The following is a 27,184-nucleotide window of genomic DNA, read 5'->3' on the forward strand; positions in this document are numbered from 1 at the left end:
GAAGAAGCTTAATTAGCCCACAGTTGTGCAGGTTCAAGAGCCCACATCTGGTGGTAGCCTCGCTGACAGAGTCCCTAGACAACACACTGTATCACATGGCAGGAGACAGAGCATGTCCATCTGTGTGTCGATCTGGGCTTTCCTCCTCTTATAAAGCCATCAAGATTCAACCCTGGTCGTAATCAGTTTCAAGGCGTATACTTCTAATCACTGCAGATTGAGTTCCCACCCTCTTAATACCCATCTCACAAGGGGAATTAGCTTTTGACACATGAAGCCTGGGGGAACACTCAAACCGTATCCAATCCCTTACACCCTCTTTCTTCCCAGTCTTCAGGCTGAATGCTCTGTGATGAATCAATTCTCCACACATGTGTAGGTCTCCTTCTGGGTTCTCTGTCTCTGATCAGCTTATGTATTACTGTGTCTGTATTGCAGTGACGCCCCGTACTGCACGCTTCCCCATTTTTCTCATGCATGCCTGACCAATTTTACATTCTTTTCACTTTCACGTGTAGGATTAGCTTAGGAAGTTCTATGGATAATTGCTTTGGGATTTTTATTAGAATGGCACTAAATCTATGGATGATATTGGGAAATTTTATTGCTTTCTATCTAAGGATGTTGAATATTTCTTCATTGAGTTTAGTATATTAAATATATCAAAATATATTTAATAAGACCTAATATTTTAATAACTATTGAATTAGGTCTTTTAAAATAGGTCTTTAAAAATATATGTTAATGAAAGCTTGTAGTTTTTTTTTTTCAGTAAAGGGCTTGTACAACTTTTCATAGATGTTTTCCTATGTACTTTATATGTTTTTACATTTTAACAGGTTATTTCTATTCCTATACGTGGTTTTCATATCCGACGGCCTACCTAAATTGTATTATTGATTGTACTAGTTTAACTATAGATACTTTGGGAGATTCATGGAAGCAGTCATATCTGAAAATGATTGGTGGTTTGTTTCTTCCTTTCCAGTCTGTGTACTTTACTCTTCTGATGCCAGACACAGTATATCACTTTCTTATTCCTGGTCAGAGGAGATGCTATTAACAGTTGAACAGTAAATATGATGTTTGCTGTAGTTTTTGTGGAGCTATTTTTTAAGAAGTTAATATCATTTCCATCTAAGGTTGCCTAGCTATGATACTGAATGGAGTTTGATTTTTCGTCATCTGTTGAGAGCTGATGTGGGATTTTTTGATTGTTAATATTATAAGCTGCATGTCACTTTGCTTTCAAATATTATGACTCTTATATTGCTGGAATAAATCTAATAGATAGATAGATAGATAGATAGATAGATAGATAGATAGTACTGATTTGAATTTTTACATCTAAATGAGTAAGATGTTGGGCTCAAAATAAATTGAAAAGGACATTGTGGCTGAGTCGGGTAAGCTGCCACTTGTGACACTGGCATCCCATGTAAGCACCGGGTGCAGTCCTGGTTGCCCATTTTCCCATCCTACTCCTTGCTAGTATGTCTAGAAAAGCAGCGAATGATGGCCTAAGTGCTTGGATCCCTGCCAGCCACTTGGAAGACGTGGATGGAGTTCCAGATTCTTGGCTTCAGCCTGACCCAATGCTGTGGTTTGCTGTCATTTGCAGAGTGAACCAATAGAAGAAAGATTCCTCCCTCTCTGCCTTTTGAATAAGTGAATCTTTAAAAACAAAAATGAAACAAATTGACTTGAAGGAGTAGGTATTTGTTGCACTGGTTAGGATGCCACTTTGCTTTTCTCTTCATCTCCTACAAACTGCCTGCTTTCCACATCCCAGGCTACTTCTGACTCCAGCTTCCTGCTAATTCGCCCTCTGGGAAGCAGCAAAGGATGGCTCAGGTTCTTGGGTTCCTGCCCACCGTGTGAGAGACTCAGATGTTCCCAGCTGCTGGCTTCAGCCTGGCCCTGCCACAGCTGTTGCAGGCACTTAGGAATTTAACCTCCAGATGGAAGACACAACTTTCCTCGGGCTTTCAGACAAATAAAATGATCTTTGTAATAAATGGAAGAAGATTCTTTCTTTAAGGTGGAACTTATCTATAAAACTGGCCCTCTTGCTCATTGGTAAGAGGTAGATTTCTTAACTATAAATTAATCTACTTAATGAATAGTGGACCATTTCACTTTTTATTTCTTACATTAGTTTCAATAAAATTGTACTGCTGTAAGTTTCTCTTTTATATCCGTCCTTTAATCATTTTGCAATGGAGTTGGTCACAGTAACCTGTAATTCTTTTGCATCCTTTTTATCTTCTCATCTTACCACAGTTTTGTCAGTGTTGTTAGTTTTTATGAAGTTTTTATGAAGTTAGCGTTTGACATTGGCAATCACCTGGCATTTGCTTACAACGTATTCTTGCTGCTTTTGCCTAGTTCTTGGACTCTGTAGAATTTTGTGCATATGCAGGCGTGTATTTAGCCACACTTGTTAATAGGTTCTAATACAGCATTTTTGTTGTTTCAACTGAGAGCTTTCACTTGATATTTGTCTGTTCCATCTCTGGAAACCATTCTGTCCCAGTGATATCTCAGAAGGATTTCTGATGGTCTCAGGACTTCTCCTGAAAATAAAGTTTTTATGTCCTCATGAATCAAAATGTTTTCCAGTGCTCTTCAGCTAAACCAGTAGCAGGCTACAGATAAAAGCAACATGGACTGGTGAAAGCTAACATGGGGTTTCAGAGCTCTCTTTGACTCATGGGCGCATCTGTCTCTCATTTTGAGCAGCATTGGGCAAGGCACCTGCCTTCCCTCAGCTCAGTGTGCTCATCATTGCACTGCTCTCTCCCACCCCTTTGGGTTTTGTGAGAAACTGGACAATGGAAAGAAAGCGTAGTGATGGTGATTTTGCCATGATACACGATTGGTTTAGAATGATGCTGCACTGTCTGTAAATCAGGTGATAAACATGTCATCAGTTCCGTTTACACCAGGCTAACAGGCAATGGTGAGCTCTCAGCACGGGCTCACGTTAGAATCACTAGGGAGTCTTTAAACATTACTGATAGTGGGTTCCATTTCCAGAAATCCTGGTGCTTCTTATTAGTGTGGAGCCCAGGCATCTGAAAGCTTCCCGCACAGCTTTCTGTTCAGCCCACACCACCAGGGACTGTTAGCAGTGCTCAAAACGTAAGGCTCCCTTCCACAAAAGTGGCCATGGCTTAGTTTTCTTGGAGAACTTTATCAACTAGAATAAGAATTTTTCCAAGATCATTCCTAATTTTGGCCTCTTTGTGTTTTAGGTAACTCCTGGTGTCCCTCTTAAGAAAGAATACACCGAGGAGGTAAGTGGGGCTTCGTCAGATACTGGAGGGAAGGAACATCTCAATCTGCTTAGCCCCTGGCTTGTGGGTGACGATCAGTTTCTAAGGAAATTGGTGTGACAAAAGAAATAAAATATCTATTTGGTTGACATAAATTTCAAGATAAAACAGATTATGTGCTGTTCCCTCCATCCAGGGCTTTAGGAGAGCTCAGGACAGGGGTACATCTGATGCCTAGCACCTGTATCTATTAATATGGGAAATACTAACCTTTGCAGTAAATAGTTTTCTTTATTGACTTCTGTAAATAGAGTTGGGCTTACTGGCAACAGTACCTCTTAGCTCCTACAGGTGGCACCAGGGAGTTGAGGCAAGCATAGCTGGGCAAGGATCCTCTCACCCTCCCAGGGCCTTGTGCCTTGGGGGTCTGTTGGCCTGCAGAGTCTGGGCACAGTTCTTGTGTCCTGGCAGTTTCCAGACTCTAAAACCACATTTTCAGTAGATCCAGAATTCTCGTACACGTTGTTTTGAAAATGAAGCTCCTCCTGTGGCATCTGCCTGACTTGGAGGAAAATGTGATGGATGGTCTTCTGTCGAAGCTGGGAGTAGCTCAGTCTTGCTGGGTCTGATTGCCTTGCAGAACATCCAGCTGGTGGCCGACGGCTGCTGTAACCTCCAGAAGCAAATTCAGATTGCTCAGCTTTTTGGGGTTCCCGTGGTGGTGGCGCTGAATGTCTTCAAGTAAGTCCTGCCTCCTGCTCCCCCTGTGGTCCCACCACGGGGCCACCCTGTGAACTGTGCTTGTGTCCGGAGGCTAGCTGGTCCTCCCAGCTCCATTGCAGTGCAGGCAAAGACACTCAGCTGTTTGTGTGTCTGCTTTGGTTTCGTTTTAGCGGATGCATTCGCTAAACATTGTTAGGGAAATGAAATTTACATAGTAAATTACCATTTATTTCTGTGGCTTTTGGTTGGTGGGGGTGGGGTATTTTTATTGTTATTATTCCACCCAGCACGTCTGTCGGAAAGACCGGTCAAAAGGCTTGGTTGTGGAATTTTCTCGATAAAACTCTCAACAACTTGAAATACTTGAGTTTTGTTACAAATTTTTTTCCCAGCCCTTTCTTTAAGAATGATTTATTTAAACACGATGTGACCGCTTTTGATGTTTAAAATATATTCGGTGTTAGAGTGAAGTTCCACATAAACGGTTAGTCTGTCTTTAAAAACATGGCTAAGTGAATACAGATGCGAAGCCACAAACGTTCTCCTCCCAGGACCGACACCCGTGCAGAGATCGACTTGGTTTGCGAGCTGGCCAAGCGGGCTGGTGCCTTCGATGCGGTCCCCTGCTATCACTGGTCGATCGGTGGAAAAGGGTCGGTGGACTTGGCTCGGGCCGTGAGAGAAGCTGCAAACATGGGCAGCCATTTCCAGTTCCTCTATGATGTTCAGGTAAGATACGATGACATCACCTAGTTCCTGCACACCCCAACTCTGTGCCAGGTCTACAGTGAGACCTCTCTGGGCCTCCCCATTCAGGCTTCATGATATCCTATAGGTAAGGACCCTAAGGATCACAGAGAGAGGGGCCCGCTGACCAGGATCCTGTGCCATGAGCAGATCCCAGCTCCCTGTCCCAAAGCTGTGCTTCCATGGGGAGCCCTAAGTGAGGAGGTGAACGGGCCACAGGGCTGTGCAGTTCGCACCAGTGGGACTGCATGGGGTTGGACTGCCGAGCAGGTGCCTAAACCTGTGAGATCATGGACACAGTTCCTCTTCTGCTTCTCCCCTGGTTCCTTTCTCTCCTAGAGTTCCTTTGAGTAATCTCTAGTAAATACAATCTATGATAAAATACATAAGGCTTAGCCATCTCAACTATTTCTGAGAACGCAATCTGTGGCTGTGAAATCCATTCCCGCTGTTGCTCAAGCAATCCTTAGATCCCTGTTCATCTTAAACTTTGAAGCTCTGCACCTGTTAAACAGTAACTCCCTGTCCACAGCCCCACACCAATCTCTGGCATCACTCCCCATCCTCCTGAGCGCCCCCCCTCCCCAGTCTCTGGCACCACTCTCCGACCACCTGTGCCCCTCCCATCCCTGTCTCTGGCATTGCTCTCCAGTCCCCATCTACCTGAACCCCCCTCCCCATTTAGTGGCACCACTCCCTGTCCACCTCAGCTCTGCCATCTCTGGCACCCACTGCTCTACTTGGTATCTATGATTTTTGACCACTGGGGCTCCCTCTTTGAAACAGGTTCGTGCAGTATGTGTCTATTTGTGACTGGCTTATTTCATTTAGCATTATGTTCATGTATGCTGAAGCACATATCAAACTTTCTTTCCCTTTGGAAATTGAATAATATTCCATGGAAACCATGCGTCACGGTTTGTTTATCTACTCCTCTGTAGGATACTTGGGTTGTTGCTGCCTCGTTGTTATAGTTAATAATGAACGTGTATGAACCTACCATGAACCTGTATGATCAGAGCATTTATCTTGTCAAGACCTTGTTTGTAATTGTTTTGATGTAGTCAGGAGTGGAATTGCTAGATTATTTTATATACACACACACACCTTTGATTCAGAAAACAGACTTGTCCTCATGGGACGTCCATCACTTGCAGAGTGCTCAGCCTGCAAGGTTGCAGTGTCTTCTGTTCGTCTGTCCTTCGGATGTCACAGATGGTGACAGTCTTCCTCTTTCCTGTTCCGGTGGTGTGATTCAACAGCACAAGGAAACAAGAAAACACTCTAAATACAAGGAGAACTTAGCAGCACGGCCTGTAAGACTGGAGTTTATCAATAGAGCTGGAGGTTGATTTGGGATTGAGGCTGTAGCTTTAGGGGGACTTCCCAAGAGCTGCCTAGATGGACACCTTGCAAATGTTCACTTCTTTCATGTGTATGTGTGTGTGTTTATATGCATGTATGTGTGTGTGTATATGTTGTTATTTACTTACTCATTTAAAACACAGAGAGTTCCCATCCTTCACTTCTCTCCCTACATCCCCCCAACAGCCGGGACTGGGCTAGGCCAGAGCCTAGAGCTGGGAGCAAAGTCTGTATCTCCCACAATGGTGGCAAAAGTCCAACTACTTGAGCTGCCTCCCATTGCCTCCCACAGTGTACCACAGCAGGAGACTAGAATTGAGAGCAGAGCAGGTACTGTATCCCAACCTGGGCAACCAAATTTGCCAGGCCAAATGCCAGCCCCCTATGTTGACCTCCCTAGTCGTATATCCCTTCCGGGTCTGAACTGTTGAAATTCTTCCATGTTCAGGATGAGAAAATGAATGCTCAGTGATGAAGTAACCTGTCTACTGTCCCCCAGCCAGGAAGAGGTGGCCCTATGATAGGGCCCATTGCTCAGTTCTGTCCTTCCCAACTTGGGACTGTTGGTTGAGGGGAGGTTGCCTAGGAAATACATTGAGCTACAGAGGATAGTGACAATTCAATTTACCTTAAGAAGAAGAATGATAACGGGGCCAGACACACAGCCATGTCAAACAAAGGATGTTGCCAGCACAGTTAGTGTTTGCAGGAGAAACACAAGGAGTTACTGGTATGGTTTTCCCAGGAAAGACATGTCTTGTTGAAAGACCATTTCCTGAGTAGGACTTTGGACTATCCCAACTTACAGAGGTCAGCAACAACAGGAGGAAGGGACCAGCAAGAATGTGGTCATTGGAGATGGCACTGGAAGCTTTAAGAATAAACCAGACAGTGCTCAGCATGTGAGCAGACCAGAGAGCTTGGTACCGACTCAGACGGCAGATGGCTGGACTGACCCTGTGTTCCTGGGCAAAGGAGACAGGGCATCTACAGTGCCAGTGCAGCCCCTGGGCCTGTAGACACATCATGCCCTATTCCAAATACCATGGACCACTGGACCACTGCCTGCTGCAAATGGGAAAGGCCCATTTGTAAGTGAATGATTTTATAAAGGTTGCTCTTTATTTTCAAATTTATTTACAGTGGCTTTACCCACTGTGCCAAAACATCAGCCCCAGCATTGCTTTTTGCAAGGCAGACATCCCAGGAGAGAGAATGACCAAGAAAGTCTTCCCTCTGCAGCTAAGCCCTGTTGCTTTCCACCATGCGAAGCAGCCTGTCCATCCCCTCCAAGCTGTGAGAGCCTTTGAGATTTCCTCTGCGCGATATTGAGGTGCATGGTGCTCAGCTATGACCCATAAGCACCGCACTGTGCAGGAGATCTCAGCAAACATTCACTTCTTCCTGTTAGCTGAGGCCTTGTACCCCCTGGCTGGTTTCTCTGAATTCCCATTCTCTGTGGAGGTAACACCATTGCTATGTCGCTGTCATGGAAAAAGGAGGGAAGTTGATAAAAAACGTGGTCAAAAATCTCTGTGTTTGGCAGGCTGCCTCAAGGCCAGAATTCTTACCTCCCATGCAGTCTTCTCCCTTTTCTTGTGACATGGACATGAAGTCTAAGCTGCATGGTGGCTTGCCAGGCGTGCAGCACCTGGCCTCTGGTCATATGACCCCTCGAGGAAGGAGACCTCCGTGCTCTGCCTGAGAGATGTGTCCTTGAGTTGAAAGATTTCAGACAGTGCATTGCTATTGACACTCTTGCCCTGTCACCATGTAGAACTCTGAACTCACTGGAGCAGCCAGTAATGGGGGTCATACCACTTCCTTCCTCTGTTTTCTTGTATTATTCAGTGCTGTTAAAACTTCATAGTCTAAGTCATGGCTTTCTGGAAGGCTTGCTTTTCCTCTTTGTACTGTTCCCCCCTGGCTAAGGTGTGAATGCCGAGTGTGAGGCTGCTCTCTAGGTGAAAGTCGCTAAATCAAGGTTTCAGATGGATGGTCTCCTGCCCTCACTTCCTGGTTCAGAGTTGCTCTCCACAGGCCTTTTTTTGCCCTTCCCTTAGACTTTCTTTCCTTAAGAATATATTCAGTTGAGGATTGCTGACTTTATTTACTGCTCTGCTTTCCACCCAGTCTTGTGTTACAGAAGAGAGCCCCATGAGATCATGTGGAGGGGTGCAGAGTGGTGTCAGACCCAGGGTAGGATTGCTTTGTGTGTTCTGTGGAAGCTGTCTCGGGTTCCTGTGCAAGGAAGACTCGAGAGTGTGTGTGACTCATACGTTTCCTCATGATGGAGTTAAGCATCTGCTCCTATCTGGAGGAATGACACATAGGGAGAGAGAGAAAGAGATCTTCCATCTGCCGGTTTATGCTCTGAATGGCCAAATGATTGCAATGGATAGGGCTGAGCCAGGCTGGAACCAGGAGTTCAGGTCTTCCATGTGGATGGCAAGGGCCCAGACACTTGGGCCATCTTCTACCTTTCCAGGTGCATTGGCAGGGAGCTGGATCAGAAGTGGAGTGCCCTGTTGTAAGCAGGAACTTAATTCACTGCACAACATCAGCCCTTTCTGTTTGCCAGAGTAGCTTCTGATACTAGGATAAGCAGTTTTTAATTATGGTACCCAAGACAGCAGTTTACTGTCAATTGAAAAAATGTGATCAAGCTACAATGGCCTAATCATTCCCTCAAAATGAGTTTCTCATGTGAAAGTTAAAACACTTAAGAAAACACATTGAACCATTATTCTGCTGTCATTCCTATGAGCTGTGGAGTCTATCCCCAGTTCATCTTCTCTGTGATTTTCCTTTTTTCTCATTTTGCTTTTGACAGTTAGATCTTTACACCTGATCACTGATATATATTTCCCTATTTGCAGGCATACAGGGAAATATTAAAAGCTGTAGAAAAAGCCAGTTTTACTTAGACCTCATGAGCTTAGAAATTCCTCCTACAAGTCTTCTTAACATTGGCCTTCTGGGTTGTGCCCGTGACAAACAGATGCAGTGGGAGAATGAATGTAGCTTAAAAGCCACAGCTTCTTGGCGGCATAGAAGTGAATTTGAATCTCGCTTTGGGGTCCTACAGCAAGTGTAAACTTGAGCACACTGCCTCATCGACCTGAGCCTCAGCCCCTTCACTTGTTGGATAGCATCTGACATTCACCACACTGCTGTGAGGACCGGATGAAGGGCTGAGAGCTGCCAGGCAGTGTCTGCTCTTCTGCCACACTGCTCCCTTTGGAGAGTAGATGTCCTGCATTAACCTTCAGGCATTCTCATGTGACTGGTATGCTGAGTCTCTGTCTGTGACGCCACCATCCCATCTGAGCACGAGTTCTAGTCCCAACTGCTCTAATTCCAATCCAACTCCCTGCTCATGGTGAGGGGAGATAGCAGAATATGGCTCACAACTTTGGACCCCTGCACTTATGTGGGAGATCTGTAAGAAGCTCCTGGTTCCTAGCTTCAGACCAGTCCAGCTCTGGCCATGGCAGCCATTTGTGGAGTGAACCAACAGATGGAAAATCATTCTGTATCTTTCTCTCTGTAACTCTTTAAGTAAAATAAATAAATCTTTAAAAAAAAAAAAACACTACAATTGGCAGTAATTTGGCACAGCAGTGAAGATGCTGCTTGGGAGGCCTGCTCCCCACATTGGAGTGCCTGGGTCTGAGTTTTGGCTCCACATTGAAGTCCAGCTTCCAGTTAATGTGTGCCCTGAAAAGCTACAGGAGAGGGTTAGAGTGGTTGGATGCTCCCCCACGTGAGGAAGGTGAGTTCTTGGCTCCGGACCTTGATCTGCAGTGACAAACATTGTCGCAGTGACTCTGTCTCCATTTACAGGAGTGCTCTCTGCCCTCTTTCCCTCTCTGTTTCAAGTAAATCAAAAATAAATGTATAACTTACTAAAAGGCACACACACACACACACACACACAGCCTGGATTTAGAATTCACTGCTCCTAATGCTCTCCCCAAATTAAACCAAGACATTTGCCATTTTTTGCTTCCTGTTGACAATTAAGCTTCATTAGTAAAATCACCAAAAGCTGTTTCTGCAGAGATGGATGTCTCGCACCCCGGAGTCAACTTGAAGCAGCACGACTGCTGTCTGTTGAATCCGGGGTCAAGCTGGAAGCTCCTCCCCGAATCCTGTGTCTAACCTGGCAAGCGTGTGGAGGTGTAACCTTGACAGCAAAGCAGGATGGTGTTTGTTTTGGTTGCGAGGTCTTTCCCTGTGCTTGCATGAGATCTTCTCTTGTTTGCAGTGGGGACTGCAGGAAGAAAGACCAAAACACACCATGGGGATGCGGCCGGGCCACCACCATCACCCACCCTACCCGGATGTTTAGACATGATTTTCTCAAAACCCCACAGTCTTTATTATTATTATTATTATTATTATTATTATTATTATTATTATTAATTACATTACATTATGTAATGGGCCACAGTCTTCTTAAAGGCTGGCTATGTGTTTCTGTTTTGTTCTGTTTTGGGTTTTTGTTTTTTGTTTGGTTTGTTTGTTTTTGTAGTCATTAAGAGATTATTTTATATTTCTTCAAGATTCAAAGTTGAACCTAGACCAGCTGTGGTAATTTTGTGAGTCAGTCTTCTGCTGGGCTTAGGGTGTTTGCAACCTGAAATAATATGTGCATGTGTCCAGAAGTTGGTATCTATGCATGTAATGGAGGAGTCTTATTGCAGTAACAACAAAAAAAAATAGATCAACAAATGCCATTTTAGCCATTTTTAAAGTGCAGTTCTGTGGCAGTAGGTGTATTCGTATTATACACAGAAAATTTAGTTGATAGTTTTAATTTTTAAAAGGAAATGCGTATCTCTACAATCTTTATGTGTCCCTGCCCATCCAACACTCCTTGTCCTCAAGTTCTGCATCCACAGATCTGACCAAATACAGATCAAAAGTATTTCAAACAAGAAAAATTGGCAGCTGTGATCAGCGCAGGTAGAGCTTTCCCTTGTCACTGTTTCCTAAACAGCACACAGTTCCAGAGCCCTGACATTGTATGAGGTAGTGTAGGACAACTCAAGCTGACAAAGGGCGTGGGGATTTAATCACAAAATTTAGCTTCGAATGTGAAATGCAGCCAACAGGAGGGTGTGCATGGATGATCGTGCAAAATCTATGCCATTTTTCATAAGGGACTCGGGCAGCCAGTGATTTTGGTGCCCAAGGGGTTGGGTTGTTTCAGCAGGCAGTTCCTGGAGCTGATCCCCTCAGACACCGAGAGCTGACTGCAGTAGAACAAAAACACTATGAGGAGGAGGAGGACGGAGGGCCTGTCTTTGTGTCATCCTTGTCCCCCCAGAACCGTGAGCATTTGACTCCCCCCTTGCTTGTTCCTCTCTTCAGACTCAACACAGGGACTGCCTGCCACACTTCCCCCTCTCCCCTTCCTAGGCTTGAAGGAGCGTGGTGTGTTACTGTGTGGTACAGCCTCTTCTGTGGTTCCAGTCGGTTAAGTGTCTCATGGATGATTCAGACTCCAACAGCTTTCTTCAGTTGCCAGGGCCTGCATACACCTCTTCTCTGACCACCTTGCTGTCATTTAGCTGTAAAATCCTGTATCCCCTCCCACCTGATGATACCTGCTGCCCACACACCTCACCTCAATCTCAAAATTAGATTTTCCCTCCATGCTGACTGCTAGGTTCTGTAGTTTCCTCTTGCCTGCAGTTCGTAACACCTGTGCAGACCACGTATCTGTAGTCAGTGATGTCAGGCACCTGAACATGTTGGTGGAAGCAGCCAGCTTACTGAAAACACGCCATTCCTGCTGTGGGACTCTGGCAAAGCATGCCTCAGCTTTTTCTAGGTTGGTATGAATGAGAAAGAAATGGTGGTCTCTCTTTGTTTCGTTTCTGCTGTGCCAGAAACAACCCTGTCTTGATGATGGAAGTTTCTAGAAATGCATTATAAGAGATCATATTACAATTATGAAATGATGGACTGTCAAAGTCACACGACATGTTGGCCAGCCACTCTCCACCTCCTGCCCCCTCCATCCTAGGCTCTCTTGGTTTCAGTTTGGATGAGAGGAGAGCATTATTAGAACAGGACAAGTCCCCATTTTTGCAACTTAGAAACAAACACTCCAGGAACATTGCATCACAGGTATAAACATTGAAGGGACAACACCTTTAATTGCTTTCTGGGAGAAAATCATGGCCCTGGATTTGAGGAAAATATATTCAAATAGCACAGGCTCCCAGTCCCCCAGTGTGCAAGCTTAGAGATTTGTTCTGAGTAATGATGTTGGATCAGAAGATGGTTTCTTTGAGTTTCCTCTTGAGTGAGACATTTCATCTCAGAAACATTCCTTTTCCCCTGAAGCACCTCTCTGAAAAAAATCAATGTAAGCCAGGGTTTTTCTTTTTTTGTACATCAGGGAAAAGAGGCCGTGTGAAGTACAAAAGCACCATCCTTGCACATGAAAATGGAAGCAGAACTGCACCTGTGCGTTCAGTCTTATTGTTCCTATAAGAGGCTGACGTCCCTAAATCATGTCTGCGAGGGAGGCGTGCACAGATCGCAGCCACTGTTTCCGGGCAAGCCCAGGGCTCGGCAGCCGTCAGCCCTTGACCCTGTGTGCGTGGTGGGAGATCTTGACATCACTGATTCTGCACATCACTTGCCTTGGTCATTGCTGTAATGTTAGTTGAGAGTCATAAAAGGTTACCCCAGGACTTCCTTCCTGTCCTCATTTTGCATACACAAATGCAGATTTTCCGGCAATGAGTCTTGCACCCCAATTATTTCACTGCACACCACAGTTCCCCAGGAGAATGAGATTCCTCTGAGAACCTTTACAATTAACCAGTGCCCAGGCCAGCAAGGCAACAAGGGAAGCTTCCTAGGGAGCAGGCTCGTGGAGGTCAGCGTGTACACCAGGCCTGGCTCTAGGGTACTGGTTTCTTGCCAAGGATGTAGTTTGTACCTGTTGTTCTCAGTAACCAGGCCAAGGTTGCCCCATGGCACCAGTCGGTGGCTTCATAACACAACCCCTGCATCTTGTGGCCTGTGTCAGTATGAAACAACACCCATCGTTTCATGTGTTGTTCTTTGTGAAGCTCAGGAAGGGCCGTGTGCCAGACTACACTTGTAAATCATTTAAACTGCATGCTTCATTTAAAATACAAAATGCAAATTAAGAAAATTACTGTGCGCCCAGAGGTTTCTGTTCAACTTACAAGTTATTCAGTTGATCCTCCCACTATCTTGTGCGTGGAGATGTGTTTTGCCGATACCACAGCATAGCGATATTTAACCTACATGAATTCAACTCTTGCCTTAGTAAGCAAAAGAACGGTGTCTTTCAGGATGACTCCAGATGTACGCCCCAGACTTCCTTTGGTGCAGCTGCAAGAAGCAGCAGTGAGCTGCAACCATTGAACCACAGTGTGCCTGTAGCTATTAAGAGAGCCAGGCATTGAGAGCCCAGTGTGATATCGTGTTCTTCAGGGTCTCTGACTTGAGAGTGTGCCTTCTCAAAGAGATGAGGCAGCACTGCATCTTAAATCCTTCGTGTGTTTTTATTTGGAGCAGCTTTTCTTTCTAAATTTGTTCTACTTCACTTTCTTTTGTCCACCTGTCACTAAACAGTAATTTAACATTACATTGTAATTTAAGTTCCTGCTGTTCTGGAATCAACATCCAAGTTTCATTATACTAAGTGGGTATTAAACAATCTCATCCCCCTCCAGAACCTTTTCAGGAGGAGTATACCAACCAAGCAACTGCTTCTTCAAAGCTGGATGGTCACATCTATAAGGTGAATAAATAATCAGGCTATGCCATTTCTGACTTCCCTCCGTGGTATCAGTCACTCCCGCGGGCAGAAGTTGCTCTGCACAGTGCTATTCTGGGGGACTTCAGTCTCCTGAAGATTCTCTTAAAAAGAAGGAGAAGGCAGAATTACTGGAGAGCATGTTTGGAGCTGTATTCTTGGTGAATATGCAGATCTAACATTGTTAGTTCGAAAATGATCCAGGATCCTCATGCAGATGCCATGTTTTGTGGAAGAGCTTAGGAATGTGTTAAGCAATTGTGCATAATCATAACAGAATATTCTCTGTTTCCCAGATGAGTCTTGGGTTCGCCCTTGTCCACACCTTGGCCTGTGCCTTTCTCTCTGTGTGGACATCCCTTGGCTTGTTGATATCTTTCCCATCCTCCATTCAGGGTGTTGAGTTTCTTTTCGTGTCCTGCCAGCTCTTGCCAATTTCCATGCGTTCCTCTATAACTGTAGTCCCTTAGCTTTATTGGCCATGTTTATGCCAAGCCCCAGTCTGTGCCATCATCTTTGTTTGTTGGGTTTCATTGTCTTTGTACAGGGATTCCCCAGTACTCTGTGTACAACACTATGACATCTTGAAAGTACTTGCCTTACAGGTTGGGTCATTTACCAGATGCTTGCTGGAAGCGCACCATGTTTGAGCCACTGCTCTAGCCCGTGGGGCCATGAGGGTAAAGGATGTGACTAAATGGATTACTCAGTACCTACAGAGCCAAGAGAAAGCCAGTGATGATTAATGCCTACACACTCATAATTTACTTTACCATGATTTTATTTGTTTTATAAAAGCTATCATCTGCCACGGGGCATTCCAAGTGAATATCAAGTTTAGATTAATATCATTGGACTCAGCCTGAATTTTTTTTTTCCCCTTTTAAAGATGACAATGCTCCCAGAAGTCAAGCAGGGAGACAACAGGAAGTTCCTTGCTTGCTGACTCAATGTAGATAGATGCAGGCACTGCGACCTTCCTCTCAGGGTAGGTCTGGGTGTTTGTACCAAAGCCCCCAAAGTACATGAACTGAGATTCTCATTTGTTTACTCACCTGCTAGTGAAAAAAGAAAATCTGCAAGCAGGGAGTCCCCAGAGAACTTGGGCCTTGGCTTTCTAGTTGAAGCTCTTTATTCAGCCTGCGATCCTGGATCAAATTCAGGATGTAAACAGTGCATCCTCCAGGGACCGTGGAGATGGCATTGGTGCATTAGAGCTGTCAGGAAGCTTTTTCATCTTCTCCAGCAGGGACCAGGGTGAGGTCCGAGCATCAGATGTGCAAGATGCTAGGAGACAGGTGGCAGTGTCTGCCCGAGCCCCATGGCTCCTGCAGGGAGGGAAGGGCAAGTGAGACAAGGCTGCCCCCCTGGGATCCCCTCACACCACAGCACCACAGGTTGTCTGTCATGTGTGAGTGGTAGCAGTCCCCCTTGACACTGCAGCCACACAGCTCCTGAAGTCAGGCTGGTGCTTACTTGGTGATCTGAAAACATTTCCTAGTCAATATTAGAAAGGAAGATAAGTTCATGGTTGAGAAAAAGATACTTGTATGCCCCAAAGAAGTGAAAGCTGGGCCTCAAAGAGATCTTTGTGTCCCCAGGTTCCCAGCATGGGTGAGTGGATAGGGTAAGTGTGGCCTTGCATCCTTTGCAATGTGACAGCCTTAAAGGCAGGAAATCCTTTTTTTTTCCCTCAAGAAAAGCAGTTGTAATTTATTGAATTTCTGCCAAAGGAACAAGCATTATACTGGGTTTTTTTTTCTTAATTTCTTTCTTTTTTTAATTTTTTTTTCATGATACAGTTCTGCAGGCTCAGGGCTTGCCCCTCCCATTCTCCCTAATTCTCTGTCCTCACTGTTTTCCTCTATATTAGTACAGCAGTATCGTCAAGGAAGGAAGTTCTGACATCTGCTACGCTATAGATGAAGTAAACTTAAAAAATAAGCTGGATACACAACAGATACAGGACAGATCCTGTGGGAGGCACCCCATGGAGTCTGACCCCCGGGGACACAAGTCAGCTGAGGAGTGACTGTGGCCAGTGGGGGTGAGGCACCTTGCTGCCAAGTGGGTCCAGAGCTGCATGAAAAGCTCTAGAGGCGGGGCAAATAGCAGTATGAAATGTCCTTAGCACTACTGAACTGTCCGCTTAGAAAAGGTCAGGATGGACAATGACATGTCACATGGCCTTTACCACAATTTAAAATATTTAATGGGGCCAGCACAGAGGTGTAGCACACTAATTCTCCATAAGCAGCACCAGAATCCTATTTGGTTGCCAGTTCTAATCTTAACTGCTCCATTTCTGATCCAGCTCTCTGCTTATGGGTTGGGAAAGCAGCAGAAAGTGGTTCAAACCCTTGAACATCTACATCCATGTTGGAGATCCAGCTCCTGGCTCCCAACTTCAGAACAGTCCAGCTCTGGCCAGCGTGGCTGTTGGGGGGTTGAACCAGTGGATGGAAAATCTCTCCCCATCTTTCCCTCTTTGTTTCTGTAGCCCTGGTTTCCAAGTAAAGTAAAAACATTTTTTTTTAAAAAAAAAAAGGATGTTTTAAATGGATACATATTTCTTGATATAAAACATTTACACATTTAAAAATAGAAAATCAGGTGCTGTCATTGTGGTTTAGTGGGTTAGGTTGCCACCTAAGCCACTGGCATCCCATATGAGCACCAGTTTGATTCCCAACTGCTCCACCGCTGAAGCAGCAGAAGATATCCCAAGTTCTTGGGCCTGTGCAACACATGTGGGCAACCCAGATGGCATTCTAGACTCTTGGCTTCAGTCTGGCACAGTCACAGACATTGTGGCCATTTGAAGAGTAAATTAGTAGGTGGAAAAGAATCTTTCCCTCTCTGTTATTCTGCCTTTCAAGTGAATTAATATTTAATATTAGTAGTAGTAATTAAAAAGCCTGATCCCACTGACAGTAATGCCTATACTCGTCATCCATTTGCTGTTGCTTTGCTCCCATGTCTTCATTATCTTAATTGAAAAGTCATAATCTAAAGTGTACTAAAGAATGCATTCTGTTCATTCAATATGTTTAAATGGAAGCATCGCTTCTGACATTTTATTGTACTTACAGAGAAAATCATTCCTTTGGTCAATCCTAATGCCCTCACTCAGTAATAGTAATACTTAGTTTGTACAGTATGGTAGTTCCATCATGGTTTTCCCACCTAGAGGTTAAGATGTGCACATCGCCTATCCCAGGGCCTGGGTTTGAGCCCCAGCTTTGCTTCTGCTTCTTGCTTCCTGCTAGCGTACACCCTAGAGGCAGCAGGTGATGGCTCGAGATGCCTTCCACCGATATGGGAGATCTGGATGGAGTTCCCAGCACCCAGCTTTGAGCAAGCCTTTCCTTGGCTTTTGGTGGCATTTGAAGAGTGAACCAAAAGATACAAGAGCTCTATCTCTTCCTGTGCCTCTCCCTCCCTTCCTCTCTCCTTTCCTTCTCTCTCAAATAGATAAAATTTAGGAAAACAACCTTGCTTCCGCAGCCTTGCTTCCATGCCTGCAGTAAACTGTGCAGCACCATGTTTCCATTCTCATCTTAGGAGCGATGAAACTCAGAGCGGTCACAGGCTGCAGGCAGGGGCTGTCTTCCCTGCCCCGTTGCAGCCACTGTGCTCCCTTGTTTTAGAGCCCACAGAGATACTGGAGGCTGTGAGAGCATCACCTGTTTCCCAGCAACTGCAGGCATGCCCTTTTTAGGGAATACAGAATCCTCAGCACCAACTTTAACTCACGGGCAGGGTCCTGGCTCTTGCTGGGTGGCTTCTTCACTGCTAGAAGTGCCTTCTAGCATCCCGTAATCTTTTATTTCTTCAGAGGGTTGCTCCTCAGAAGCAACAAAGCAGACAACAGTGGCTTCAGTGTAGTGCCCACAGTGAACCCTCCGGTGCCCAGCACAGTACATCCTGATGACTCAGAGTTGCATCTTGTGTCATAAGACCTTTCGTTATCCTGCAGCCCATCATCACCTCGACTTGTTTTATCTTTTGATGAACATTGAATCTTTTACATGTTATCCAGGAGCGGGTATTGGATGCAGCAGTGAGGATGCTGGAGAGGACGCTCAGAGTTCCTACCAGAGTCTCTGAGTTGAAGTTCTGTCTGTGCACCTGCTTCCAACTTGGTGCGCCCTTTGAGGCAGCAGGGCGTAGGCCAGGGAATTGGGTCCCTCCCACCAGTGTGGAAAACCAGGATTGAATTCTTGCCTTCCAAGTAGTTGGGGAATGATCCAGGCATAGGAGCTTTCTAACTCTCTGCTGTTCCCATAAATTAAATAAGAAATTTGTGAATTATCTGTGAGCTCACAGCAGTAATTCTGTCTAGTGCCTTCCTGGCACTCTGTCTTTGTAGTGAAGTCTCCGAAAATGTACAAGTCTTTGCTTGGTTAGGCAGCTTTGATTCACTGCTTCCTTAAATTACTTCCTTCCAACTTCTGTTCATCCCTTGGTTCACATTGTGCCTTCCTGGAAAACAACAGTGATTTGTTTCACACTTGCCCCTTCAGGTTTTCATGGCTTCCAAAAGTTCCTGCCCTACGGGCGAGTTTGGGCTCAGAATGCGGTCAGGCCCAATATTCTGAGTCTTGTCACCCCTTGAGGTCTATCAGGGAGGTTTCAGGTGACTGGAGCTCTGCCAGGCAGCCCTGGGAACCTCCATCATGAGTCAGCAGGTGGGAGCATCACACGGACAACTGGAGGGCAAAGAAAACACTGGGCAGTGCCTACAGGGACCCCCTCTGCAAAGAAGGTGACCCCTGAGAAGGGGCTTGGAGGATGGGATCAGAGAGCTCAGAGTGGGAGCAGAGGCTGATCTTTGAAGACTAGGTGTGTAAGGCCCAGAAGCAAGAGATTAGGGGGACATTGAAATGGAGATGTATCCAATTATGGGCTGCCACAGATCACACTGCACAAATGCATGAACCCCGTTTCATGCTTCCATGAAAAGCATACTACAGTAGGGTAGAGGCCGTGTCAGCACCGAAGAAACCACTTAGGCAGCTTTCCTTGAGCCAGTCCGTTCACTTTGCAGTGAAGAAACGTGTTCTTCAAATGTGTCTTCTGTGCTTGATACTATGATACCTTTCAGTTCTGTGGAACCCGAGGATGTGAGCTTTCACCATTTTAATTTGCATTTTCCTGATTACTAAGGAGATCAGCATTTTTAAATACTTTTCTTGTAACAGATGGGAGATTTGTTTAAGGTTCATTTTTAGTATTCATCTCTCAGCTTTACAGTCCCTTACCCATTTACCTTGTTTATGGCTTTTTTTATTACTATGGTGTCAAATCTATAAGTCATCCCCTTTATGGCTTACTCTGTTGTTACCTCATTCAAGAAATCCTCTCCTGCCTTATAATTATAGAGTTCCTAATATTTTTTGCCAATAATTCCAATTCTGGTTTGCAAGTGGAGACCTTTGTTCCACATTGGATTTATTTGGGCTTGGTATGTGATAGGAATCTAACACGTTTCTCTGCGGCCAGGCCATGGGATAGTCAGTCCATCTCTATTGTATTCAGCCTCGCACCTGCTGAGGTCTCTTTCTGACTTGTTTGTTCTCTTCCGTTGCTTACCTCGTCTATTCCTGTGCCAGTAGAGCATGGAATTAATTAACATAGTCTTTTGGTATGATTAATACTTTGTAGGGAAGTGGTTCTTCTTTGTTCTGTGGTTTTTATGTATCTTTGAAGTTATCGTACATATTTGTGCCATTATTTTTCATTCTGAGTTTGAGAACTAGTTGGCCAAGTTTCCCAAAGAACCCTTGAGATTTTTATTGGAATTGCATTGAACTAACAGGAGAAGTTTAAGACAGTTGATATCTGCACAACATTGAGTCTCTTCTTCTATAAACAAAGTGTTTTTCTCCATTGCTTCAGACTTTTTCTGTTCTCCAATGAAAGCCTATAGCATGTCCTGTACCTTTGTTTCTTTGTTATTTGTTGCTTCTTGAAATGTCCAGTGTTTAAGTTCCAGAGCACAGAACATCTCTGCAGAAGTGAAAGTGTAGCAATGAAGAATATGCGTTGCTTTGCTCTGGGGTTATATCATTGCTGCATAGTGAAGAGAACTGTCTTTTCGCTTGGGTAACTGTTCTGCCTCTAGCAATGGTGATTCATAAAAATATACACTTACCATTGCCACACAGAGTTCTTGAAGCCTGCACAAGAAGTGGAAGGAAGACATCCATGAGGAATATACACCCTTGGTTATGTGGTCTTGTCCATCAGCACACAGTTCAGGAGTCATTCATCAAACACTAAATCCACTGACTGCATTATGCCACTGCTTTTCAGACCACGCTAAAATTAGAAATGGCTTTGTCAAAGGTTTGGCTTATATTGAGACACACTTTCTATATTCCTTTTCTGTTGAACTATTCTAGTTTATTAACTTGACTTTCCATATTTTACTGGTAATCTGCCTCCGAGTTTTCCATCTAGCATTACAGAAGTCACGCTCCTACAAACTTATTTGCCCATGCCTAATCTTCTCACATTTTCTCCATGTTGTCTGATTTCTCATTATTTGCTAAAACAGAATAGATCCAGCCATGATCTTTCCAGTAGAGTTCAATCACATCAACATCTATATGAAAATGTCATGCTATTCCACCTAACAAAAAATGTACTTGTTCTTTAGTACTGCTGCCTTCTTTGGTGTAATCTCATGAACCAGTGTTTAGACCTACTTAAAAAGCAGCAGTAACAATTCCACTAGGAGACTGCTGTTCTAATGTATCAGACTGTTAAAAAAGCATAGTATAGGCTACATTTTTTTAAAAAAAAATCTACAAAGGATGCCTAATGTTGTGGCATAACATGTTAAACCACCATTTGCAGCATCAGCATCCAATATGATGGCTGCAGCTACTCCACTTCTGACCCTACTTCTGCTAATAGCCTGGAAGGGCAGTGTAGTTACTGCCCACATGGTAGACCCAGATGAGTCTCTTGGCTAGCCTGGCCCAATCCTGGCCATGGCAACCATTTGGGGAATAAACCAGATGGAAGATCTCTATAACTCTGCCTTTCAAATCAAATAAATCTTTTTTTTTTTTTTAATGCTGCAAGGGATAAAAGTAGCTAACTAGATAAGCAACTTCTAAAATGAGTGACCATCTGAGGTTTCTTGTTTGTAGATAACATCTGATCTGGAATTTTTGGTACTGTAAGGATGGATATTGTACTTGAGGTGGGACTTGGTAGGGAATTGTAAGCTGTTCTGAAATCTCATTAAGCTACCCCTTAGTTCTCTAACTAGATTAAAGTTAACAATGTTGTTATTATTTGTGTTCTCCAGCTTCCAATTGTGGAAAAGATAAGAAAGATTGCCCAGGCTGTCTATGGAGCCAAAGATATTGAACTCTCTCCTGAGGCCCAGTCCAAAATAGATCGTTATACTCAACAGGTAAGAGTGGCACCTGGAGGAAAGAATCCACCTCAGCCTGTCAAAGTACTGTCTCTGACTTGAGGGCCTATGGTCAACAGGGGACTTCAAAAAGTTGGTAGAAGTGGAATTTAAAAATAAACTTTTTGTGTGCAAAAGGCTTTGAAATCTATACATACAAAAGGACTTTAAAAAGTTCATGGAAAATGTATATCATAAAAAAAAACAGTGGCTGGCTTTGTGGGACTGCCGGTGAAGCCATCGCCTTTGATGCCAGCATCAGGCTTGAGCACTGGTTCAAGTCTAAATTGCTTCACTTATACGGGTGCACTTGGGAAAGCAGTGGAGGCTGCCCATATGCCCGGACCTCTGCCACTCCCCAAGTACGTGGAAGGCACACATGGAGTTGCAGACTCCCAGCTTCAGCCTGGCCTGGTCCTAGCCACAGTAACCACTTGGAGAGTAAACCAACAGACAGAAGATCTTGCTCAGTCTCTGTAACTCTGCCTTTCCAATACATACAGAAATAAATATATCTTTAAAGAGAAAAACTCGCAAGGATATACACACTTTTTGCACCCATGTAAACTATAAACCTTTCAATTGGATTTTTACACAAACTCTCTGAAAGTATTCTCATCTACCTCACCAGCTGAACTTTGCTTCGTTCTTCTTTGTAGCCAGCAGAGATTGAAGTAGCAGAATATTAACTATATCCAGAACATGCTGGTGAGGTGAAGGACGAGTTCTCCCCTACCTGCATCGCCGGCTTGTGTGGTTGTGGTTGTGGATGGTGTCCATGTTTGTATGTGATGTGCCATCTGTAATCTCCTCCCCCTCAGCCAGAGATATGGAAATTGCCATGTGGGGTGCAGCCTTGGGACCCAATTTAGATGATTTGTGGTATTTCACTACAGATCTTTTGGTGCCTTCTGAAAATTAGCAGGGTGCCAAGGTAGGCAGTTAGCAACACAGCCTGTGCGTGTGGGCAAGATCTGCTTTCTTCCCCTGCGGGTGGCTCCTTAGTTGTTGCTGGATTGTCTGGCAAGGCCGAAGGCTTGGTTACGTTCCACATGTAAGGGGTGACACAGGCAGGTGAACCAGCAGCCATTATGGTGGTTGTGATCTGGCCCATTGTGATCCTGGGACGCCAGCTCCATCATGGGCTGCTTAGACACTCTGACCACAGAAGGACACCCAGTTTGATGAGATAGGAATCAGTCCTTGCCACCTGAAATGGCTCCATGATGAGAAGCATTACTTTGTTGGCCTATAATCCCCCAACATCCTAATCCTGTTTCTGTTGTACATGACCAGTCCCATGGTGAGTGTAGGGTGCAACAGAATCTCTCTGTGAGTTTCCCATCAATGCCCTTGGCTTATCCTCCTGTCAAAGGAGCCCCACACACTGCTCCACACTCTGGCATTGTTCCCTGGCGAAATGCTCACCCCTGGGCAATAAACCACATAAAAGAAGGTCGTAGCCTTTGAGGATTCCTTATTTGTTTTCCTACATGAGGAATGCAGTGTAGAAGTATCATGTCGCCTGCTGTTAAGTCATTTCTCCTGCCTGTGTGTGTGTTAAGTTTGCCTTTTATGAAGTAAGAAGATCGTAGTATGTGGCTTTTTTTAAATCAACATTATTCATAGAAAATACTTCAGTGTTTGATTTTTCAATAACCAAAACTCTGGGCACCATTTCTGTAAAGCAACTGTGGTTATTCCTCCCTCCCTCACCCCCTGCCCCATGCACACAGATACACCAAGGAAAACGCCTAGTAGCATCCTCTTAGCATCCAAAGGTAGAGATTTCAAGAAGAACAAGGACCCAAGGACTCCAGATAGTTTGGGGTTGAATCATAAGAAATTCTAGCCTGTGTAACTCTTTCCTCTGTGCCCACCGAGGGAATATTCCCTAAAAGTTGCATGTCAAGTGAGCACTTGCAGCTCACTAGCACGGTCTCTGAAGGAACACTGTGTGCCGTTTCATCAGAACCAGGCTGCCAGGATACTGTCCTTTGTGTCGGACATCACATGGGACTTCCCGCCCTTTCACCTCTGGCACTCTGGGTCAGGCACAGACTTTGGTCCTTAAAGAAATAACAGGCTTAAGCAGTGACCTCATCTCAGTTCCTATAATGTAATCACAGATCAAATAACTGTGACTCATAAACCAGCACAAAGGAGCCCTGTGGGGTCTCGACGGATTCCAAGAATGAGTGAACCACAGAACCAAAAAGCCTCATGACGGAGCCTTGCCTCCAGCTTACCTTTCTGCATCCCAGATATTAAGTCTTAATATCTGCCACCACCATGGCCGTTTGGTCCAAAAATAGCTGGGCTTTCCCCAAAACGTGCCCTTGACCCTGTGCCCTCTCTAACAGACCCTCCACAGTCAACAGCAGACCCCTCAGCCTACTCAATAAGCCGTGTCCACGGAGTGGGTTCTCTGCTCGGCTGCTTGCTCATGCCTGTGCATATTAGCATAACAATCATCTGTGGCTTCACCTTATACAATTTCAATTACACAGGGTCCACCACAGCCCAAAAATATGAGATGGAAAAATCCAGAAATAATTTATAAAGTTTTAAATAGCCATTATAAGAGAACATTATCAAAATGGGTCTATTTTGTGTGATTTCTTACTGCTCTTGTTACTTCATCTTGTACTGAACCCATTTAGGAATTAAGCTTTAGCCTAGGTATGTTGGTACCACCTGCCGTTTCATACATGCACTGGAATGGGCCCCTGTGGGGAAGGAAGGGCTGTTTATAACAAGTAGTTACTATGTGTGCCTGGAGCCATCATTCAGTTGCCACAGCGATTGCACAATTGAGACCTGTCCGTCACTGCACGTTTCTTCTCCTTTTCTGCAGGGTTTTGGGAATTTGCCCATATGCATGGCGAAGACCCACCTGTCTCTGTCTCACCAGCCTGACCAAAAAGGTGTGCCACGAGATTTCATCCTGCCCATCAGTGATGTCCGGGCCAGTATCGGGGCCGGCTTCATCTACCCTTTGGTTGGAACGGTAAGTGACACTATCGCAAAGCCCTCTGTCCTCTGAGCTCGTGATGCCTGGCCTCAGGTTCTCTGCGCACATCACCCATCAGGAAGTAATGAATAGGATCGCTGCTTTGCTACCACTGCACCTGCTGCCCTGATGCTTTGGATTCTTATTTTTGTTTGGTTGTTTTACGTCAGTGTCCAGGGTCCATAGAATCCTGAGACAAGGAAAAGCGGGATAGTGACTTGAAGAGTTCTGGTGTTTGCGAGGCTCAGTGCTTCCCTCGAATGATAATATGTGCTCAGAGTGGGAGAATGGGAGTGGCTTCCCACGCCAGACAGGACCAGCCCAGCCACACCAACGTGGTGGGAAGCTGCTTCTTACTCCTGCCTTCTTGCTCAGTCAAATGGGAAGCTCTGGCTTAGAACATATGTGATTATCGTTGTAGACCTTGTTGTGATGGAGCCACTTTGCTATTCCATGATCGTTGTGTTCTTCAGGGTGGGAGGGGAGATCCATGGGATGATTAGAGACACAAGAGCTTACCAAAGGACTGACAGACCATAATGGTGAGCTTTACACATACAAGACGTTCATAACAAATTCTTTGGTCATGAACTATGTATCTGCACTCTGCAAACAAGGAATGGTTAGAGAAGTGCAGAATTGTTTCCTTGATATTTATACACTTTGTCTCAAATGGGACAGAGGGTTTGCAATAAGCATTTTGTAAATGGATTCTCTCCGAGTGTGAGGCGTGAGGATTCTAAGAGTAGCCCAAGTGAGAAGTGTCGTCCTGATCGCAGAGGCTTCTCTGGCTGTCTGGGGGCCGGGGAGGACAGCAGCACAGGTCTGAGGTGGAAGAAGAGGACACAAAAAATGCTTCACGAAGAGCTCGACTTGGGAGCTAGACAAAGACTAAGCTTCCGCTCCCAGGCACAGAAGCCGGGAGTCCCTTGCTGGGGTGGGCCCTTGTGGCCGGAGCTGGGGAAATGGGGTGGGATAGCAGTGTGTCGTAAGGAGCTTGGATTTCCTGCCACGTGCACCGCCGGAGCACCAACAGGTGAGAAGGCCTTTCCTTTCCTAGGACGTTTATTTTGTGTGAGAAGGAGAAAGTGGGTCTGAGAAAAGAAGCTGTGGAGACAATGGGTAGAGGAGTTAGAGGAAAGAACTAGACCAAGGAGAAGAGTTACATCGGCTCGGGCCAGAGGTGGTCAGAGTTGGCATCGCTGTCCCAAGAGCCAGTACAGAGGGTAGAGGTGATTCCCTAGGGTAAGCTCCTTCAGATGCCATCCGTTGTGTGGAGAGCACAGGAGGGTGGCAGAATTGGCACAGGCAGGGAGATGGTAAAGGAGGGCAGCACTGCACCTGTGCCTAGCCCACTGCAGCGGTGGTCCTCGGGCCTGGCGATAAGCTGGCAGGCACAGGGCAGGCAGAAGCTGCAGAAGTCCAGTGGCCAGTGGCTGAGAACTGCTGGCTGGAGCCAGGGCTGGGGATGGTGCTGATACAGGGAGAAGGCATGCAATAAAACAGGTCCACTCTCAGGCCTGTGATTTGGACCAGAGTGCCGCGGTTTGGTGGGGAAGGGCTGCCCACTAAGAGCAAGGCAGACACTCTGGGGCCACAGACATAGTGTCTGTTGTGATCATGGCAGTGAGTCCATGACCAGGTGCATTTGTCCAAACTCAAGGCCTGCACCTGCACGCTCTGAAAGCTGAAGTTACTGTGCATTACCTGTATGTGCACCCCAAGGCCCATGCCTTCATGCCTAAGAGCACTCACTGCCACTATGCTGTGGCAAGAGCCCCACTTTAGCACCAAGATAGCCAGGCAGTGTGGGCCCAGAGAGCAGGACCTGCCCAAATAGAGCAGGAATCTGCTGGCATCAAAGAGGAGAAATTTCACCCTGTTCACACCTGGCCTCTCTTGCCTGTACACATGTGGAATCTTGCTGCACTGGTTCAACCAAGTTCACTCATTCTGTTCTTTCTTTTTATTTATTTTCCCAAAATGTATCTGTTTATTGGAAGGGCAGAGTTATAGAGATGGGGCAAAGAGGTTTTCTTTCCTCTAGTTTACTTATCTAATTGCTTCAATGGCCAAGGCAGGGCCAGACCAAGGCCAGGGCCTGGATCTCCATCCACGTGGGTGGCAGTGGCCCATGCACTTAGGCCGTTCTCTGCTTTCCCAGGTGCACTGGCAGGGAGCTATATCAGAAGTAAAGCAGTCGGGACTCAAACCAGTGCCCACCTGGCATTCTGGCATCACAGGAGGTGGTTTAACCCACTGTACCGTAGTGCCAGCTCCCCACTGGTTCATTCTGAAAGTGCATAGAGGCCCTGTGTTCAGAGGCACAGAAACTTCCTAAACATGAAGTGACAAAAGCAAATGGTTTGGTGTAAAAATTGTGAATTGCGTTGGCACCTCTGCTCACTTCTGAGCACTTCATAGACACTTAATAAAAATCACAAAAGAGCTGAAAACCTTTGGGATCCCTATACAAGCAGATCGGATGTACCGCCTCCCTCCACAGTCAACATCATCACATCCAGCCCCAGGTAAGGGCTGAAACAGTTCTGGAAAATCCAACCTCTATCCACTCGCTGCATCCGGGTGCTGAGCCGTGACTGTTGGGAAGTGAATGTGTAGAACAGGCCTGCAGGAGCAGCTGCCGCACTTCCCCCAGGCTGTTATCTCGTCTCTGCAGCGCCCAGCCAGGTTCCTCCTGTGGCCACACACAGGACACGGTGAGCGTCAGCAACTGTGCTAAAATCCTCCTGAAACAAGTGTGCGCTAGGGGTCAGGAAGGAAGCAACGCTGGCCTGCAGGAGTTCCTGAAT

The 27,184-nt window shown here is 45.5% G+C and overlaps 1 protein-coding gene across 1 annotated transcript in view; it reads left to right on the plus strand.

Moving 5' to 3' along the window:
• The window catches only part of MTHFD1L (methylenetetrahydrofolate dehydrogenase (NADP+ dependent) 1 like), a 172,854-nt gene that overhangs the window by 105,278 nt on the left and 40,392 nt on the right, over positions 1–27,184 (plus strand). Inside the window, exons 22-26 of the mRNA XM_040965557.1 lie at positions 3,258–3,299; positions 3,919–4,019; positions 4,553–4,730; positions 21,251–21,358; positions 24,216–24,368. Of these exons, the coding sequence (XP_040821491.1) occupies positions 3,258–3,299; positions 3,919–4,019; positions 4,553–4,730; positions 21,251–21,358; positions 24,216–24,368 (582 nt within the window). The remainder of the gene's footprint in view (positions 1–3,257; positions 3,300–3,918; positions 4,020–4,552; positions 4,731–21,250; positions 21,359–24,215; positions 24,369–27,184) is intronic.

Source organism: Ochotona curzoniae, unplaced genomic scaffold (assembly GCF_017591425.1).
Source record: "Ochotona curzoniae isolate NIBS_2020 unplaced genomic scaffold, NIBS_Ocur_1.0 scaffold_3890, whole genome shotgun sequence".
NCBI lineage: Eukaryota > Metazoa > Chordata > Mammalia > Lagomorpha > Ochotonidae > Ochotona > Ochotona curzoniae.